At 36.6% G+C, this 19048-nt stretch overlaps 1 protein-coding gene and 1 long non-coding RNA gene across 2 annotated transcripts; both read right to left on the bottom strand.

Annotated features, from left to right (window-relative positions):
- Positions 1-9224: 9224 nt before the first annotated feature.
- On the bottom strand, positions 9225-13640 carry LOC112175210 (probable serine/threonine-protein kinase PBL19). The gene is made up of 6 exons (XM_040510761.1): positions 13567-13640; positions 13382-13477; positions 13252-13290; positions 10606-10722; positions 10458-10525; positions 9225-9565 (listed from the first exon to the last, which is right to left on the bottom strand). Exons 2-6 carry the CDS (start codon positions 13400-13402, stop codon positions 9562-9564), a joined length of 249 nt encoding a protein of 82 aa, XP_040366695.1. The 5' UTR covers positions 13403-13477; positions 13567-13640; the 3' UTR covers positions 9225-9561.
- An 85-nt stretch (positions 13641-13725) lies between these two features.
- On the bottom strand, positions 13726-15612 carry LOC112175218. The gene is made up of 3 exons (XR_002926359.2): positions 15387-15612; positions 14650-14724; positions 13726-13797 (listed from the first exon to the last, which is right to left on the bottom strand). It is a non-coding gene; the product is annotated as an uncharacterized LOC112175218 (long non-coding RNA).
- Between the last annotated feature and the right edge of the window lie 3436 nt (positions 15613-19048).

Raw genomic sequence — 19048 nt, 5'->3', positions numbered from 1 at the left:
CCTCTCTTTCGTAACTAGTAAGAGCCTTGTCATACACAGAAAGCTGCATAATAGAAACAAGTCCATTTACAATTCACTTTAGTAATGGTTTTGAAACACTATATGAAATCCAAGGCCAGCAGATTTGAGGGACCTGGGTTTGTTAACACCTCAGGTTCGTGCGTCTGCGGTGCAGTGATTAGTCTGGCAATGCTGGGATACACTGCATGGGCGGTGTGTAAAGGCTCTACTGTCGTCTTGCCCCTCAAAAAAAAAAAGTTTAGTACTCACTTTCCTATTGGTTCTTGCTAACACTACAAATGATGATATTCTCTCCACACTCCTAGGGTTCGAGCACCAGATTAATTCCAAGGTCCAAATTTGTCATACACAAAACTACATGTAGGGTCGTTAACTAAATGTATACCACAGAACTTCCGTGACTTGATCAATAGAAGACATTCAGATTCTTTCAACCTCAATAGAAAAATCATCCTTTCAAAAAAAATAAAAAAGCATTATGTCACATTTAGTCTTTTCATGCCCTACTCACTTGAGCACATTCTCTATTTGATTATTTACTTCCATATCATCCCACTCCAATTGGCCAGGAATGAGGAATGATAGGATGGGTTGGTAACCCCCATCCCCCTTTTTCCTCCCCACTCTACTATGCCTAGTGCCTAACATGTATTTTGGGATTATATGAAGCAGTATACAGGAAGAATTGAATAGTGTTTCTTATAAATCCAACAAGCTATATTAACATCGATATAAAATCACAGAGACCCAATAAATCTACTAAACAAACCACATGCATGTATTAATCAATTAAAAACCATATGTTTATTAACAAATGCAGAACAGGGCCACTACTAGAAGTATAGTCAAACATGAACATATATATAACTATTCTTTAGGAATAATTCAACCCAAAAACAACTACTTTAATTCCCTATCCAATATGACAACTCTTTCAGATCAGAATACAATAGCATTCAATGCTACCATCACAATCTTTCAACATCCGAGACTAAGAAAACCAACCAACCAACCAAGCAGTAATGGAGAAAAACCAAGTGGAAGAAAACAGGTAGAAAAAATGGAAAACTTAACCAGACAGTTAAAGCTCCTTAATGAAGATAAGAATTAGAACCTGTAAGCTATGTGGATTCAACTTTTTATGGCAACCAAGATTGGACTACCCTTGCCATTTTTGGGCTTGATTATTCCTTTATACACACTCCAAATCCCCCTTCCCCAAGCTTTTGCAACCTGCTGAAGCCATTGGTTGAATCCCTGAGCTCTTGGAGTGAGAAAACCTTTAAATTCTGCTCCTTCTCTTTGTACAATTCTGGTATGCTTCTTGGTGATGGTAGAGATTTCGAGGCACGGTCTAATACCGGAGTTAAGGAGTCGCTTTTGTTTCTCAAATCCGGAGCTGATTTTGACTCCTTTCGTTTCTTCTTGGATTGAATTTGAAGGGAAAGATGCATGCCTGCCTGTCACAGTTCTCTATTCTAGTCGAAAATAGGTTTAAGAGATTATTTTTCTTTTTGGAAATAGGTTAAGAGATTAATATAGGGTCCGGATCCTCTCCTAAGCAATAAAATTGCCTAAGCTTCCTAAGATTTTAATCAAGTAATGACACGTGTAGAAACAACATCTAGTGGCTATAATAGTGCCACGTAGTGACTGACATCAAAAACCAATACCCAGAAGGCCAGAAACCTCGACCGTCTCCTCTCTGTCTCTCTCTCTCCAATATCAGATCTCCGCAGAGAAGACTTTCGCTCTCTGTTATGTTCTTGAATCTTGACTCGTCCTTATGGGTTTTGGTGGTTGATAAATTTCTCCTGGAATTGGTTGGGATTGATGGGTTCGATTTTGGGGCTGGGTTTTCCACTGATGTGTTTCTTCCCTGTAAAATTTCAATAACTAATGGAATATGATATTGGAAAACCAATTTCTCTGTACAATGGAAAAGGACAAGCATCAGGTTTTTATTCACCCAAAATTTTTGCTTCTTTTCCATGTTTTCCCAATTTTCAATCTCAAAGTTGGGTTCTTGCAAATTTCAAAGTAACATCTCAAGTCTGTTTGAATTTCTTCAAGTTTGAATTTTGAAGTTTCTGGTCTTGCCGATCAGCAGTTCATGTGTGACGTTGTCTAGTTGAATGTTTGTTGTGATCTGAATCTTATTCCATTCCTTTACTGTTTACTCCTACTTATCAGAGCTTATCTTCAAACATAATATGTTGTTGCTTGGGATTACATTTTCTGTTGGGAAGATTCTTGAAGGGTTTTGCTTTAATTGGGATGTATCATTTATTGGGGGCAGGGAATAGATATGGAGTATTTGATGGATTAGAGTTGTAGGTAAAGAGAAAGAGAAAAATTCAGTCACCGTCCTCAATTATGCTGCTAAGGTCAATTTAATACCCGAACTCTTAATCAATGTAATATCCAAAGACCTATTTTGACATCAATATGATACTTCCGTCCAAAATCTCTGACGGTGTCAACTTGATAATGTGGCAAGTACGTGGGTCCCTCAAAAAAATGAAATGACCAGTTTACCTTTTTTTTATGTGTTAATTTTTTTTTTCTTCTTTTCAGTTCTTTTTCTTCTATTTTTTTCTTCTTCTTCTTGTTCTTCTTCTTCTTCTTTTGGGATTTTGTTCTAGCCAAACCGCCACAAGCTTCGCTCCTTTTCCTCCACTCAAGAAATCAAAGAAAATGGCTTATGTTTCTTCTTCAACCTCAGTCTCCTTCTTCTTCTCTCTCCTCTCCTTCTCATTCGCCCAAACCATCACCAACGCTGCCAAGATCCTCTCCAATTTCTATCTCTTCTTCCTTCTTTCTCATCCAATTTTGCCATTGATGAACACCTCTACAGCTCCACCTCAACCAAATCCACTGCAATTCGATCTTCATATCCATAAGGAAATTACAGCAGCCCGTTTCGAGAATCAATAAGAAGGGATGGGTTCTTGTGTTCAACTGTTAACTATATAAATCCAATTGGACAACACAACAACATAGTTACTGTACATTGAAACAACAAAAACCACAGGCAACAAACGGTGGGAAGAGGCAAAATGTAATGGGTCACTCAGATTTTGATCGTTGGACTCACTTATGGGTTTATTTGGTTTGGGTAGTTGTTGTTCTTATGTAAAGGTTGAGTCTTGTAGAAAGCTGTTTTCCCAAATTTCTGGTACTCTTCTAAGCCGACTATACCTCTGAAATTATTGAACGAAATGTTCAAGGATTTCAGGGGACTAATTGGGGGAAATCCGAAGGGAAAGAACCGTTCATGGAGTTGTTTGAGACATCTAAGTAGGTCAATGCGCGAAGAATAGAGATTGGCTTCGAGCTGCCGAGATTTTGCAGCTCGAAATGTCTAGGTGTGGACATTAGTGAGGTTGGCAGATCAGAAGGGAGAGCACCCAAATTGTTGTGAGAAAGGTTGAGGATTTGAGGTGTGGGAAACCAGAAAGCGTAATAGAGTTGGTGAACCTGTTGCTGGAGAGATAGCTTATGGACTGACGAAACCGAACCGTTATCAAACCCGAAGCTGCCGCCGAACTTGTTTTAGAGAGAATGACTTCGACTAAGGTTGGATGAGACAAGAACCAACCTGGGACAGAGCCTTTGAGAGAATTATTTGACATATCGAGGTTTCTGTGGTACTTCCATGAGACTATGCTGCTAAGGTTTCTAGAATAGAGCTTGATTTCTGTGATGGGTGGATTTGAGCAATTGGGAGTTTGATTTGGAACCAAGAAGGATTTGCGTGTTTTGCTTTCAAGAGATGTTGTTTCTTTCCCAGATTCTAATTCAATACCCGGATCATCACCGCTCCTCTCTCCTCCACCAGCTCTGACCAGTACTTCGTCCACCTCCACCTGAGCTCTCCGGCCCAGAGTCTCCTCCTTGTCACCGACATCGGCAGCGATTCTCGCTACTTTCCGACTGTTCTTCATAAGCCACAAACACTTTTGATCAAAAAAAAATTTTCTCCATTTCGGCTATTCTTCATAAATCCAAAAATCCATTCCCAGTGATAGAAAGGAGAGAGGATCAGATTGGGAAAGGAAGAGAGAGAGAGAGAGAGAGAGCTCGATCTGTTTTGCTTTGTTTTTTTTCCTTTTTTTTATAATTAATTAGTAAAGAAAGACAATTTTACCCTTGCCACATAGTTGACGGCACAGTCAGAGATTTTGGACGGAAGTATCACGTTGATGTCAAAATAGGTCTTTGGATATCACATTGATACTTTTGAGAGTTCAGGAATCAAATTGGCCTTGGCAGCATAGTTTGGGGACGGTGACTGATTTTTCTCAAAGAGAAAATGGTGTCGAAATCGTATTCCAATCTGTTGGAGCTTGCCTTAGGCTACTCTCCTATACTTGTTTAGTCTCCACTGTAGACAGACTCATAAAGAAGAACAGAGAGGAGAGGGAGAGAGGAGTGAAGGAAGAGTCTAATAAAGAGAGAAGTTGTAGACCGTTGGATTCATTATATCCACGTGTCAACATATAGATAAAAGCTTAGGTAGGTTAGGCAACTTCATTGCTTAGGAGAGGATCCTTTCCCATTAATATATGATCCGACTACTCTAAAGTTCAAAGACCGTGAAGTTCCTGAAGTTCGTGAAATCTCCATCTTCCATTTCATTTAACGGTTAGATTTAGAACCACATCACCTAATATCTATGTTGAGGCTTTTTGCTCAAACTGAGACTTGTTTGCCGTTAACTACATCAAAAAAAGAAACCCTCTCTTCTTCAAAGTTATAAAAAGACTAGGATCTGAGCATACGCATACAAAACCAATTGAAAATGCTATAGGGCAATCAGGACCCGATGAAACGCCCCTAAACAAGCAATTCTTCACCTAAGCCATAACATAGATGACAAGAAACAACTTCCAAAACATGGGAAGCACCCATGACCAATTTTATAAACGAAAAACTGTAAGCTATGACATGGCTTACATATGGAACTGGACATTGCTTAGAGTTCATACACTGATATGCGAGTGTACATATATTCATATAAATATGTAATTTGATCAGAGTTTAAACAATAGGTGTATAAGCTGTCAATTAATCTTGACTTATGGATAAGCTTATATATATTATTTTGAATTCAAAATAGAAATACAGTTGCAGAGCAGTTAAATAGGCAGTTAAGCAATGAAATTAGTTTCTTTATGGATGAAACTGATTTGCTGCATTGCTATATGTATATGTCAGATTGGTCCTTCTGATGCACGAGTTGTTCTTGTTGTTAGTCCCATATACTAAAAGAACATAAGGGTGAAATCAGGAAAGGCTATCATGGACAGTGGGAGTGCATCGAGTAAGTTTTTTGGGTTCATAATCTTGTGTTCTTGTTTTCTGCAGCTTCAGGATTGATATGTTGTTTTCAATCCCTATTTCATACTTACATTCAGTGTTAGAGTTTGAATGGAAATCAGTTTCCATTGAAGACGATTAGATCTATCTCAAAGGGATCCGTTAATGATTTTCTTCCTCACTCGGATCCATCTCAAGGGATATTACCTCTCCAAGATCTGTCTAGAGGAGATTTCACCTCACTTGAATCTTCCTCAAGGAGATTTCTTCTCACTTGAATTTAACTCAAGGAGATTTCCAAACACTGTTGGAACAGAATTCAGTTTTGAATATACATGTTTGATCTAGTATAGGTTCTAAATTATATGTTTGTGATTGCTTAAGCATACTGTTTCTAACAAAAACCTTGCAGGTATATTTGAATTTCAAAGGCCTGTAATAATTACCTGAAACAATTTATTGGAAATATATACAAATCTGATATCCTTAAGCCCTTTAGTATGTTTGTGAGAGATCAACTGACGGAGGCTAAATGAAAGCAAAACAGAAGAAAAAGTTAGCATTCCTTTTCTTCTTTTAATTTGTTGCAAGGAGAGGATCCTATATCTGGTAACTAGTATTCCATGAAGGATCGTGAACGGCTGTACGAGGTTTTGAACGGAATTTTTTTGTTTTTGTTTTTGGAGTTAACGGTAGTGTAACTCGTATAAAAAGGAAAACACCAATAAACTAGTATTAATTTAGTGATGTGGTTCTAAATCTAACCGTTAAAAAGGAAAACACCAATAAACTAGTATTAATTGAGTTTACAACGGTTATGTTTTGGACGGCTATGATCCATCCATTTTATATGGACGGTTCTAATGTCGGTTTTTTTTTTTAAACAGCAATAGATATATTTTGAATCTGATGGCTCATATTTGAGGGAAAAAAAATATCAATGGCTCCTATTAAATAGAGGCTTATTAATTTCAATTTTATCCAAGAAAATTAAGAGAAATTTAAATCAAGGTTTAATTTCATAGTTCAATAGTGGATGCAATTTGGTCACCATTTTCGAACACCTTTCAGAAATCTCGTAGTTCCATAATCTCATTATAAATACTCATATCTCAAAAATAGGCGATTTGGTCACCATTTTCGTAGTTCAATAGTGGATGCAATTTGGTCACCATTTTCGAACACCTTTAAGAAATCTCGTAGTCCCATAAATCTCGTTATAAATACTCATATCTCAAAATAGGCGATGACTAGAGGGAACTGCCGACTAGTCATCTCATGCCACCTGGAGGGTACTGCCGACCAATGACGCATCAGAGGGTACTGCCGACCGGACGAGGAGGTGATGGTTAGAGGGTACTGCCGACTAACCATAGATAGTTAGAGGGTACTGCCGACTAACCATAGATAGTTAGAGGGTACTACCGACTAACTATCTCATGTCATCTAGAGGGGATTGCCGACCGAAATATTCTGGAGGGTACTGCCGACCAGACTATTACCTGGAAGGAACTGCCGACTATGTAATGCATGCATGTGCTAACATAATTGCCTCCTCGAATAACTGAACTCCATCTCGAAAAATGGATCATACTCAAATACTCGAAAATTCTTAATTCTCTTAATATTTCCTCAATCAATGACTTTCCGAAAACCACTTCCCAATAAATCAATGACTTTCCGAAAACCACTTCTCAATAAATCAATAGCTCAACTTAAGTAGCTCGATAATTAATTGTTAAACTATTGCAAGAAAATTGATTCAGCTCGTTTTGTGACAGCAGATTTGGAGACCATACGTGTGTGTTAAAATTGAATGACTTGCTTTTGTGAAAGTCTTTGGAAATTGTTCGACTTGACTAAGATATACAAGTAGTTATGGCTGATCTTGTCCATATTCACAAGTTCTTCATAGACAAAGATGGTCGTGTCACAATCAAACCTATATATACAAGATGACCAAAATCCCAAATGGACTTGTATATATATATGGACTGTATTATTGGAATAATTAATTTGCAGTGCAGTATATTGTAATTTTTTTTGTGTTTTTAAGAGTGTGTGTTCTTTTTCTTTCATAAGGAGTATCGTCTCTCTTGGATTATACCCTTATACATATGGTTTAATGAGACCACTTTTGATTAAGTATTCTTAGTGTTTCTAATGTTTTTTTTTCTAATTAGATGGATTCAGTTTTTCAATGGATCTCAAAGCTGAATGAAAATAACACGAAAGTTTGATCACGACTTTGATGTGGATTAATTCCGATCCACTTGCTTGACCTTGACTCTAACCAAAATAAGTTGGACGTTTGTATGGAAGTATGTACAAATCAAAGAAAACATGTCCGGATATTGCAAAATGGGACTAGTAGGAAAAAAAAAAATTCTAAATCACTGGATAACAATAAGGTGAATGAAATTTATTTACTTTCCATCAGTATCCTCTACTATTGGATTTAGATCTAACGGCAGTTGAGTACAACTGATCATGAAAATAACCGAGTAGGTGAACAAGATTGTACTGACGTATCCCCTATAGTGCTCTTGCCTTGTACTCGGCCGTTTTGATATGAATCCGATCTTATGCTGGAGCTCCCAACTCTTGAACAACCAATTGCAGTGGTAACGAGCAAGCACAGAAGCCCAACCAACATTTACCACTCATAATGTAAATATAGCCTGTGCGTTGAGTAATGAATAAAGCGAAAGAAAGATCTCTATAATCTGGCTATAAATAGCTACATTGTCTGCTTTGTGGACTTGAATGCTGAAAAGTGACAAATACTAAAGCAAATGTACGAAATCAATAAAATAGATTCATCATTGACCCTGCAAGCTCGGACGGGTAACTGTAGAAAACTCAGTAGATACTAAACAAGGCTTGCTTGCACAGGCAAAATCTCAAATAGTTGGTGTGCATTTTTACTATTTAACTTCAAATCTGTTTCTGCCATCATAATAAAAGTTCTGCCACAGAAAATGAACACAAAATTCAAACAGAAACTTTTTCAATGAAAACAAGTTGTGCATCTTTACTGCGTTTCACCCCTAATTGAGCTTTGGGATTGATTAAGAAACACGAGAATATACATCTTCATGTCAAGGACTCAAAACATATACCCGAAAGAATATACATCTTCGGCCAAGTTTGTCCCATCCTAGTTTCTTCTACTTAAATCTTCCGTGTACAATACGTATTCAATCAATAATTGGAAACAATTAAATCTCCAAACAGATTTAATAATTTTAATTAAACAATCAAACAAGCAAGTATAGAAGCATATCATACAGAAGTCCATATATGACTCACGCATAAAAGAGCCAAGAATCTGGCAGTTGCTATCACAGACTTTGAAGGTTTCATAGCCTTTAAACATATACGATCACGATGTTATGATATGTAGTAATACAATACAGCAAGAGCCAATTGCACTTGACCCTATATGAAACCTGTTTATGAACTTATCTTCTTTGTATGTTTTGCATTTGATCAAACACATCAGAGGATGAACAACCATTCTCCTTTTTCCAAACTTTTGTTATATTTATAATAAAATCAAGAACTCATTTATGCAGATCAATAATTGTGATTTACAGAGTTGGTACCCTTTTGTGAATCTTGTATAGCTTGCTTCAAGATCTCTACTACCTGATTCATTGTTGGCCGGTCTTTTGCATTCTTGTTTAGGCAGCTATCTGCCAGCTTGGCGATTACTGGTCTCTCAGGAGCGGATCTATTATCATGCTGAACTTTTACTGTCTGCAGGGTACTGTCTAACCCAATAAAGATGGCCTGTTTCAACATACTCTGGGGCAGCATATCCATGAGTCACTAACACCCGATAACAAAAGCAAATACAATATGAACCAGGGAAAATGTTTTTTTTTTGTTTAACGCAAATAGGTCAGCCCTTTCATTAGATTCAGCAAGCAGTACAAAAACGAAACACCATCAGAAAGGCGAATAATAACTAATACCAATTGTCCTCTCAATATTGCAATTTAAACAAGATTCTGCCAACCTCCAAATGAAGTTGACATTGATTTCTAAAAGAACTTGGGGTAGTAATAAAATAAGTCATCTATTATCTACTTACTGCTGTCGATACATGAGTACGGTCACCCTTTGGCCCTTATCTAGCAAGCCCAAAGTCTGAGTGCTTCGACTTAAAGTCCTCATCCAAGAGCACGTTGGAGGATTTGAAATCTCGATATATCACCTATTCAAACAATGCAACAAAAAAGGTTCAACAAAGTACATAAAAATTCTTGTCTTCAAACAAATAAAGAGCTACCATGCGAGGTAAGCCATTATCTACCATCCTTAAATACACTCTTTAGCATTTGGATATTCATGGGCAGAAGCAAAAATAGAAGACAGCTTTTGTTTCAGGCTCACAAGCAGAGCTGAACCAAATCTATGATGTAGTATTATAACATTAACATTAAAGCACAGAAAGCATTTTTAAGTAGCAAGAATTTAAATTTTTCCCCTTAATTGACTTTCAGCTACAGCAATGGAAGAACAAGATCAGGGGACTAGTGTGTTGAAGTAAACAGTGGGTACCTATTAACGCGCAGAAATTACACAATGATAATTTAGTTCATGCTTCTTTTATATTACTCCAAGTTTTATGTCCAATTTCGATTTGTACTAGACAGCAAAGAAGAGTGCATGTCATTTGAAGGTTTTGAACACAAGAACTCTTATACTATGTGACACAACCACAGGGTCCCAACAGCTAAAGCTTTTAGAGAACAGAATACATCAAGATAATGGACAGTTACTGAAGTGACAGTGTCCAACAATGTATGTAACTGAAGGCAATTATATTATTAGCAGATACAATTTAAGTTCCAAAACCAGAGATGCCACTATAAATGCAGCAAACAAGTAAAAGATGTATGACGTAATAAGTAGTTGCTACATTCCTAGTCCTACTTCTAATACTTCACTAGCTTAAGCAGGTCATTATATTGATTTGGTATTCCATTGGTCAAATTCACATAGATGAGTCACATGTTCACATGATATGGTAGTTCTACATTCCAAACAAACTCAAAGGAAATGCAAGGTCACACATAGGTCAAATAAATGAAAACTATATTCACCTGGACTTCCAGTCCCTCGTGTAGATAAGCCAATCCGAGCTTGAGCAGCACCAAGCATTATTTGTAACCTCGTGATCCAAGGAAGAGGGTTCAAAACCCTGTTGAAAAGATGATCTTCTAAGCTCCTATTAGGAATATATTCACATACCAATAGCCGTTGGATCCCTCTTTCTCCATCTATAGAGCAATATCCTAGAAGCTTTGCTAGATTTGGGTGATTTACCACACCAAGAAATTGAACCTCTGCAAGCCATTCTTTTTGACCCTAAATGAAAAGTTGAAAACAGCAACGAACCATAAGATTGACAACTAAATAGATAAAATGATGAGAGGCACAAAATGTCACAATGTCTCCAAAATGGGCGTTTAAAAAAGGATAACTTTGAACTTAGAGTTCAGTTGAATGTGCGAGTCATTCTCAACTGTTTAAAAGAGTAATGAGATGTATCCTTTACACAGGCCAATATCATCTCAAGGGCTTAATCATTACTTTTATCCATCCGCAAAATTTGACGATCTGTTCCAATTCAAGTTCTTGAGAGAAAAAATCTCTTTCTTTAGTAACAGGTAAGAGCATTGTCAGACAAAAGAACGCTGCATGATATGTTTTCCAGCTGAGAGAAACAAGTCTATTTACCATTAACTTTAGGAATGCTTTTGAAACACTACATGAAATCCATTTGCCTAATTCTATTCACTTTCCTTTTGGTTCTTGCTAACACTACAAATGATGATATTCTCTCCACATGTATATAAATCCCAGACCCAATAAATCTACTAAAAAGAACACATGTACTAATCATTTAAAAACCATATGTTTATTAACAAATGCAGAACAGGGCCACTACTAGAAGTATAGTCAAAACATGAAGATATATATAGATATATATATATATATATATATATATATATATAACTATTCTTTAGGAATAATTCAACCCCAAAAACAAGGTAATATAATTCACTATCTAATAATAACAACTCTTTCGGATCAGATTATAAGACCATTCAATGCTACCATCACAATCATTCAACATCCAAGACTAAGAAAACCAATCAGCCAAGCAGTAATGGAGAAAACCAAGGGGAATAAAACAGACAGAAAAAATGGAAAAATTAACCAAACAGTTAAAGTTCCTCAATGGAATGAAACTATGAAGACTGTCAGAGTGCAACTCCACTGGCACCGGCCTTTTTGTCCGTTTTATCAAAGAGAAGAATGTCCAGGAAGAAAAGGAAACTGTTCTTGTGTAGAAAATTTGTTTTAAGTGCATCTTTATGTACAAACTGAGTATCCGAGTATATAGTTAACTACTATTATATAGTGGGAAAAAAGCAAAGGGAAAGAGTGAGGGATAAAAGGAGTAATTAATTATAAGCAAGGCATACTTGGCATCAGATGCTGAGGCTTAAGATGGTTAAACTATTCCCTGTATATTTCTTCATTACCTGAATGGTCAGTTGATGTTCATTCAAACCAAGTTGTCATCTAGTTTAGGGGATGTTCAGATGACTCTTGAGAATAGTTGTCAACCTAGTCCAGTGTGTCAAGTAATATGCGTTCATGCTTCTTAGTGAAAGCATCTACAACTGCCAATATATCAGCTCTAATTTCTATTTTCTTTGCTTATTGTTTCAATATAGCTACCCTGCGGGAAATGGAAGACTCATACTAACCCTTTCTGATAAACTTAGTGTTGGAAACAAACAATATCATGTCTACATATGTGAAAGAAAAAAAAAAAAGAGGTTGCAGGCAGGTGGAGTTTAGAGATGTATAAATATTTTGCAGCTCATAGAAATGCACAAAAACTAAAGATCTATATCAAACTGGTTTCTTTACTTCACTTATCTCTTTCTTGAATTGAGTTTTAACAGCCACCAGTTCATCCTGTTGAGCTCAAACCTCCCTAATTTCAAGACTTTAGAATGCTTCTTGTTTTTGCTGATGAACAAGAAACTAGTTCTTGTAGGAAAGTTCAATGTCCCTTCAAAATTACCATCTTTACCATGAAGAAGAAAAGGGCTTCATGCAAATATTAACGTAGCTTAATTTAACAAACTAATACCGTTTTGAGTGTTTTAGCAAATTAGTTGACAACTTCTGATAAAGCAACCAAAGTAAATGTCAAAAGGCCAAATCATCAACCACTTATTAGCCACTAGGTTTGCATATTTCTGTACAATACAGTAGGTCAGAGCAGAAACATAACACTAGCCTTTCAGAAAAATAAAGATAACATTGCATGGAAAATCTGAGATAAATTTATTATTCATCATCATGACAGGCGGAAGCGTTGGACTAATCATAAAATAATTGTCAGGAAGAATTCTAACTTCATAGTTTTAATTCCTCTGCATATAGAAATTTGAACTTTCCGGACCACTGCTAACACTGAAATCCCCCTAAGATGGGACTACTCAAGTCTCAAGATCCTGGAATCTCCAGTTCTCCAGTGACAAAGAAAGTGAGAAAACTAATGGTATCAGAAACCTAGAATTTTATTATGTTAGTATGGCAACCTAAAACTATCGGATGATACAAAGATAGAATTTATATCACAATGACGGTGTACATGGCAAAAAGGAACAGCAAACCCCATGGATGATTGGTAAAGCTAATACTGTTCTAGATCTTTTCTAATTCTGTTATGTTTATTCAACTATATTTTAGAGTGTTCAAGTTAATAATACTAGCAGAGTATAATTTATTGTTATGGACTTGCATAAGAGTTGGATATCAGTGCTTGCTTAAAACCACAACTCTACTCTTGTGTGCAAAGTATCCCTTTACCAGACTTTTGTGTATTAGCATCGCCATTATGCCCTCTACCTACAAATTTGACCAGATATTTGATTAAATAGCCTATCAACAACAGAAACTGGAAATAAAACAAGATTGAAAGGGACAGCAGAGCAAGTACCTCATCCACATCAATGACCATTTCAATGCTTTGACAATTACTTCCAACTTCAGCTGGTGAGCTTTGCTTGGGTCCTTCAGCTTTTGGATAATATAACTGCACAATGAAGAAAGCATCATCATGAATTGAATCTTCAGAGAAATTATACTGTCAGAGGGCGGATTTATAGTTGCTTGGGAACTTACATCTTTTTTCAACAATCTCTGATAGACCTGAAGTTCTAGCTTCTCTAGGACAAGATATACAGCAAACCTAAAGAACCTGATATATTTCAATAAATTAGCATCTCATAGAAAATGCAGTACAATCTCCAGCTTTTCACAATGAAAGCAATTCATACCTGTTTCATGCTCTTGAAAAGCATACCGAAGAAGTCGGAGGTCGCCTCTTCTTAGAGCTTGCACAACATTTCCATACTGCAAAAGCAAGGATGTTCTCAACTAGAAGTCAAATGAATGAACGGAAACTATAGCATTATAAGTTTTGGGTCTGATTCTGTTCACTTCACATTCCACCCACCAGCAATGCTAGTATGAACATTATTCAGGATATAGAATGTACCAGCACAACAAAGTAGTTATTTTCCCTCCCTCCTCCCTATAAATACACCCCTTAAAGTCTATAATGCCAATGAACATATGCAGCAAGCACGTGTATGTACACAGATTATGGATACATTCAGTTCATTTGAAAGGAGTGTTATTAAACCCACGTACACCAGATTATACATAGACATACATACAGAGTATTTTGTCCTTGTCAGTTTCACTTACGTACACCAGCATGTAAGGTGTGAATATTTTGTAAATTTGAAAGGAGTGTTAAACCCAGGGATGTCTAGGTAGCTGTCGAAGCATGAAAAAATTGAGAAAGGACTAGGACTTCAGGGTTAACATTTTACTGAATACATTTAAGCAGGAAAAACAGAAGCAATAGTGCATGCAGAATAAGAAATACATCTTCCTCACCACCACACTGCTCTTCTAGTGCCCTCTTTATATCTTCTTTGGTTACCCTCGCGTCATCAAATTTGTTCATGAGAAACACAAATCTTAATGGCATGGTAACAGAATAATGCTCAGCGATGATTAGCAACCTCAGTTACCCACTTTGTATCCTACATGCTTCTGAAAATTTCTGAATGTAAAACCACAACTAGGATTGATGTAGTAAAATCATGACAATCAAATTTCAGTTGTCCACAAATGCAAAAATTGTCTGCACATTTCAGCGGATGCATGACAGAAAAATGAGAAACAGATGTGTACCAATGATCGAAAAGCATTGGCCTGATAAAGGCCTAGTAATGTCCACCATGCCCCCCGCCTCTGTGTGCCAATACACTGCAAACAACCACCAAATGCCCAAGTACAATATGATCCTTTCTATTCCAGAATGGTAATAAGATTATAGAATTACAAAGAAGCAATCTCAACAAGTTTGTGAATCAAATCAATTATAAAAATTTCTTCCCAGGCTTTAGTTATCAGTAAAACTCATAGTTGTCATATCATCCCATCTATTTCAGAATGGTAAGAAGATCAGCACATATATCTATGTGAACATAAATTGACGTGATTGTTCCTTAACTACAAAATACTGCTTTTTTGGAGAAAGAAAAGGGTAATGTATGCACAGGCACTTACTAACTGGAAATCAGCTGGTTTTCATTTTTGGGTGAACAACCAAGGAATTTCCAAACAGCAAAATCCAGTCATTGTAACACAAGTCAAGATATTTATCCATCATTCATCTCAGATCAACTTTGACACTCAAAAACAGATTAAGCATGCAAATAAAGCTCCATCTATTCAAAGAAGTAGAATGCATGAGATATTTGCCAAAAGAATTTCTCGGAGCATTTTATGCAAACAGCTAATGTTTGATTCCTAAAAGATCCAATGAATCAAATTTTCCTACCTATAGCTTGTTCATAGTCCCACAAATCCAGTAATCGAGCACCTCTCTGATTGTGATTTTGTGTCAAAAGAGGAAAGAAGCATACCTTTGATTTTGACGGCAGCTCGGAGCAAAACCCAAGAACTTGCCAATTGAGAGAATCTCAAACCCTTATTTGGGTCTGAGAATCTAAGTTCAATTAAATCTTCTCAGACCCAAAATGAGTTTTACTCAACCTCACTTTTTTGGGTCATTGTGAAGGACGCCTACAAGGCGTTTGATGAAATGCCGAAGAGAGTTTTTGGTGTCATGCTTTCATACCTCATCCACTTCAGTTTACTTTTTTTATTTGTAACCCTTCCTGTTGGCTATAGAATTTAGCTGAAAATAGTCAGTATATTCAAGTTGGTTCTTCTACAAATGGCATGCCGATGCACTTTTCTTCATATCCCAATTCAACAGTATGATTGTACAAATGGGAAGTCGATCAAGATAAAAACATAAATGGAATGTTTACCTTGCTCTTTACTCAAAAGCAAATCATCATGTCTAATATCATAAATGGATTCGTCCATGCATTCTGTCAAGGTTGAAATAACTTTTTTAAGTACATACCAAACAGGTCGTATCATCATGGTGTGACCGGCCCTTGACTACTTGAATTGTAACATCTACATTATTTGAGCCTCTGTTTTAATTATTTTGATGGATTGAATCCCTAGTTCACTGGTTCTTAATTTGAGTTGATTGAATACGCAAATTTTAGTGGACTAAAATCTTTCTAATTAATACTCGATCTTGATCTTGAAGGCAGCTGTGTTCCTTTCTACAAGTTTGGCTTTGCAATATCTATATATGTTTGCTTTTAACTTGTACAAAATTTCCACAAACGTCCAACTCATTTTGGTTATAGTCAAGGTCAACCAAGTGGAATTGATGTGCATCAAAGCCATCAAGCTTTTGGTGTATTTTCTTTCAGCTTTGACGTTCGGAAAAGACTGAATTCATCTAATTAGTTAGAACCAAATTAAAATCATTGGAAAACAATAAGCTTTTCGTGGATTTGGCTTCTATTCCGGTTTCTTTTTGGCGTTCTTTGAACTTGGTTCTAATCTGTCAAATGGCAGAGGGGTGCCTAGGCCTGATATCCTTCCACTTAAATTCTTTCAATCACAGATCAACTGGTTTCATTTCAAACTGTTTTCGATTCGGTTGGTAGTGTTGTTACTGCTGTTTATGCCAAGTCTTCGATGGTGGAGCATCGTGGATTGGCAGGTGGACAGAACAGTTTTAACAATTTGTTCATAAAATAGGAGAAACATACAAGAGTCAGAGCGGCCTTACTAAAACCGGATAGGGGTAAAACTCAAAGCCAGGCAAAACACCAAATCAAAGAAAAACAAGAGTGAAATCTACACCCCATTTTATAATCGATACTGATAGGAGCAAAAAGTGTGACGATATTATTGAATATGTGCCACATTTTAGCCTTGTTTCTCCCTTAGTTTAGTGTTTTGAGTCATTAAGTCATTTTGAGAGTCTTGTTGAAATAGGCGGAAAAAGTAAAATTCATGAAAAATCCTAGCTGGATCAGGATTCCTCACTGTCGACTGTTTCTGCGGTCTTTACATTTTAATTCCCTTTATTTTCTCTAAAATTCTGATATTCTCCTGCTTGTTGTAGGAAACCTTGCCTGGTGGAACTTTGAAACAGCAATGATGGAGTCATAAAATAAAGCATTTAAGATATTTGACCAAGCAATGAAGAAGGGAAATAAAGGAGAAAGACGTTTTCAGTTGGGGAATAAAGGAGAAAGACGTTTTCAGTTGAGGAATAAAGAGAAAGATGTTTCAACTGGAAATAAGAGAAAGACGTTTTAGCTTGGAAATTAAAGGAATTGCCCCATTATGAGAGGAGTTAAGGCCATAAAGGAGATGTTTCAGTTGGGAAATTAAAGGAATTATGATGCAATCTCATCCGTCCAATGATGAAGGGTATGATCGACAAAAGCCAACTAATGCTCCCCTATAAATAGGCAACGTCCAGAACAGAATTTGCATCACTTCCCAGCCAAGATCACTTCCTGGCCGATCACTTCTTGGCCTATCACTTCCTGGCCAAAAACCATTCCAAGACTGCCCAATTCACTCCTTAAACTTCCATCACCTACAAGACCGTGACCACCATCCATCCATCAATCTACGAAGCTCTTAGGCGCTGAGTCAAGGATGCTCCACCACCATAGCAGAGACAAGTTCATCACCGTGTTGCTAAGCCGCTGAGGAAAGCTTCAAAGTGTAACTATGACTCTATTTACAATTTTTATTTCGGTTTTGTGTGTTTGGATTTGCGAGTTGTGTAATTGGAGACATGAAATTTTCAGAATATTTTATTAATATTTTTGAGATTTTCAGTTTATTATTGAGTTAATTTCGAGAATTCTTTTATAATGCATGTTACAATCTTGTGCCCTTCTACGTGTTTAGGTAATTTTCAGAGTTAGATTAATAAGTTTGCATGCTAGAATAACGGTGAGAGTTCTTGTGTGTTTGCTTAATTTGCCAAGAGTAATTGTTATTTGTTAAGACGCTGAGTTAAACAAGTCGTAATTAGTTCTAACGATGGTGAAAATCATGCTTTAATGATTAAACAATTCTGGAAATTACGTGTTAAATTCTATGTGTAATGGTTAATTTGCACGTGTGAGTTGATTCGAGGGTTAGATAATACTACTAGTTAAGAGAATTACGCTGAGTGTTTTCAAAATTAGTAGTATTAGGCTTGGTAAGGACTTTTCCGATCCAAGCCTACATTAGAACGAATCAGATAAATGGATTGATCCGCTGAGGCTTTTCATTTGGGCTCTTATCTAGGCATTTAAGATGGGCACATTTTTGTAGCATGTTGAAATGAATTTTCTGTTTTTACACTTAGTAATTTTCGAGTGGTATTGGTCTAGGTTAGGGAAGTCGATCATTGTATATTGTTTTATTTGTTTTGTTTTTATTTTAAGTAGATTAGGAACCAAATTTGAAAACCCCCATTTTATTCTTTTATTTGTTAATTGACCTTTTTGTGTAGGTGTACCCTACAATCCACGGACTGAACGATCCCTGCTTATCCTATACTGACAACTACATTTTGCAGGGTTAAATTGTGAGGCTATTTCAGCCGCATCAAATAGTCCATGTTTTCTTTTCTGGTAACTTAAATTTTGTCTAAAGAAGGAAAAAGAGAGTGAAGAACAAATTAGGGAGTGTGGAATTCACTCCTCAAGAAAAAGTATCACACACTGTCAAAAAACGCACAAAACAATAGCAACCTATCAAACTACTTGATAAGTATCCCAACAATATAGCCCACAAATCCATTCGGGTCATCTTGTAACACTGACTACCTTCATCATTAGATATCCGAACGAGATCAGCCATGACTACCTTTACAAAATCAGTCAAGTCGGCCAATTTCTAAAGACTTGACTTGGAACTAAAAGCAAGTCAATTGTGATTTTCACATTTATACCTCTAGTCTCCAAAATCTTTTTGCTTCAACTATATGGTGTGGATTACCTTCAAAAACTATTTATTTGTGGCAGAAAACGAGCTAAAATAACTTCTTCAAATAATTAACGTACACCCATTTTGGACAGAATACTAGTCTCTTGAATACTGGTCTCAAGTACTGTCTAATCCAATAAAGAAGATTCTGCTCCGCAGTTGGTCGGTGTCTTTCTATGACACGTCTCCCAGTGAGGATCTCATAAGTCAC

Source organism: Rosa chinensis, chromosome 7 (genome assembly GCF_002994745.2).
Source record: "Rosa chinensis cultivar Old Blush chromosome 7, RchiOBHm-V2, whole genome shotgun sequence".
Taxonomy (NCBI): Eukaryota; Viridiplantae; Streptophyta; class Magnoliopsida; order Rosales; family Rosaceae; genus Rosa; species Rosa chinensis.
This window is presented reverse-complemented; position numbering and strand designations above follow the sequence as displayed.

Coding starts and splice junctions, on each gene's coding strand:
- LOC112175210 (XM_040510761.1), bottom strand. CDS start 13,402: ATGGTCATTGATGTGGATGAG. Junction 13,291..13,381: donor TGGTCATTGATGTGGATGAG/GTACTTGCTCTG, acceptor TCAAATTTGTAG/GTAGAGGGCATAATGGCGAT. Junction 10,526..10,605: donor GAGGGATCCAACGGCTATTG/GTATGTGAATAT, acceptor TTGGATCACGAG/GTTACAAATAATGCTTGGTG.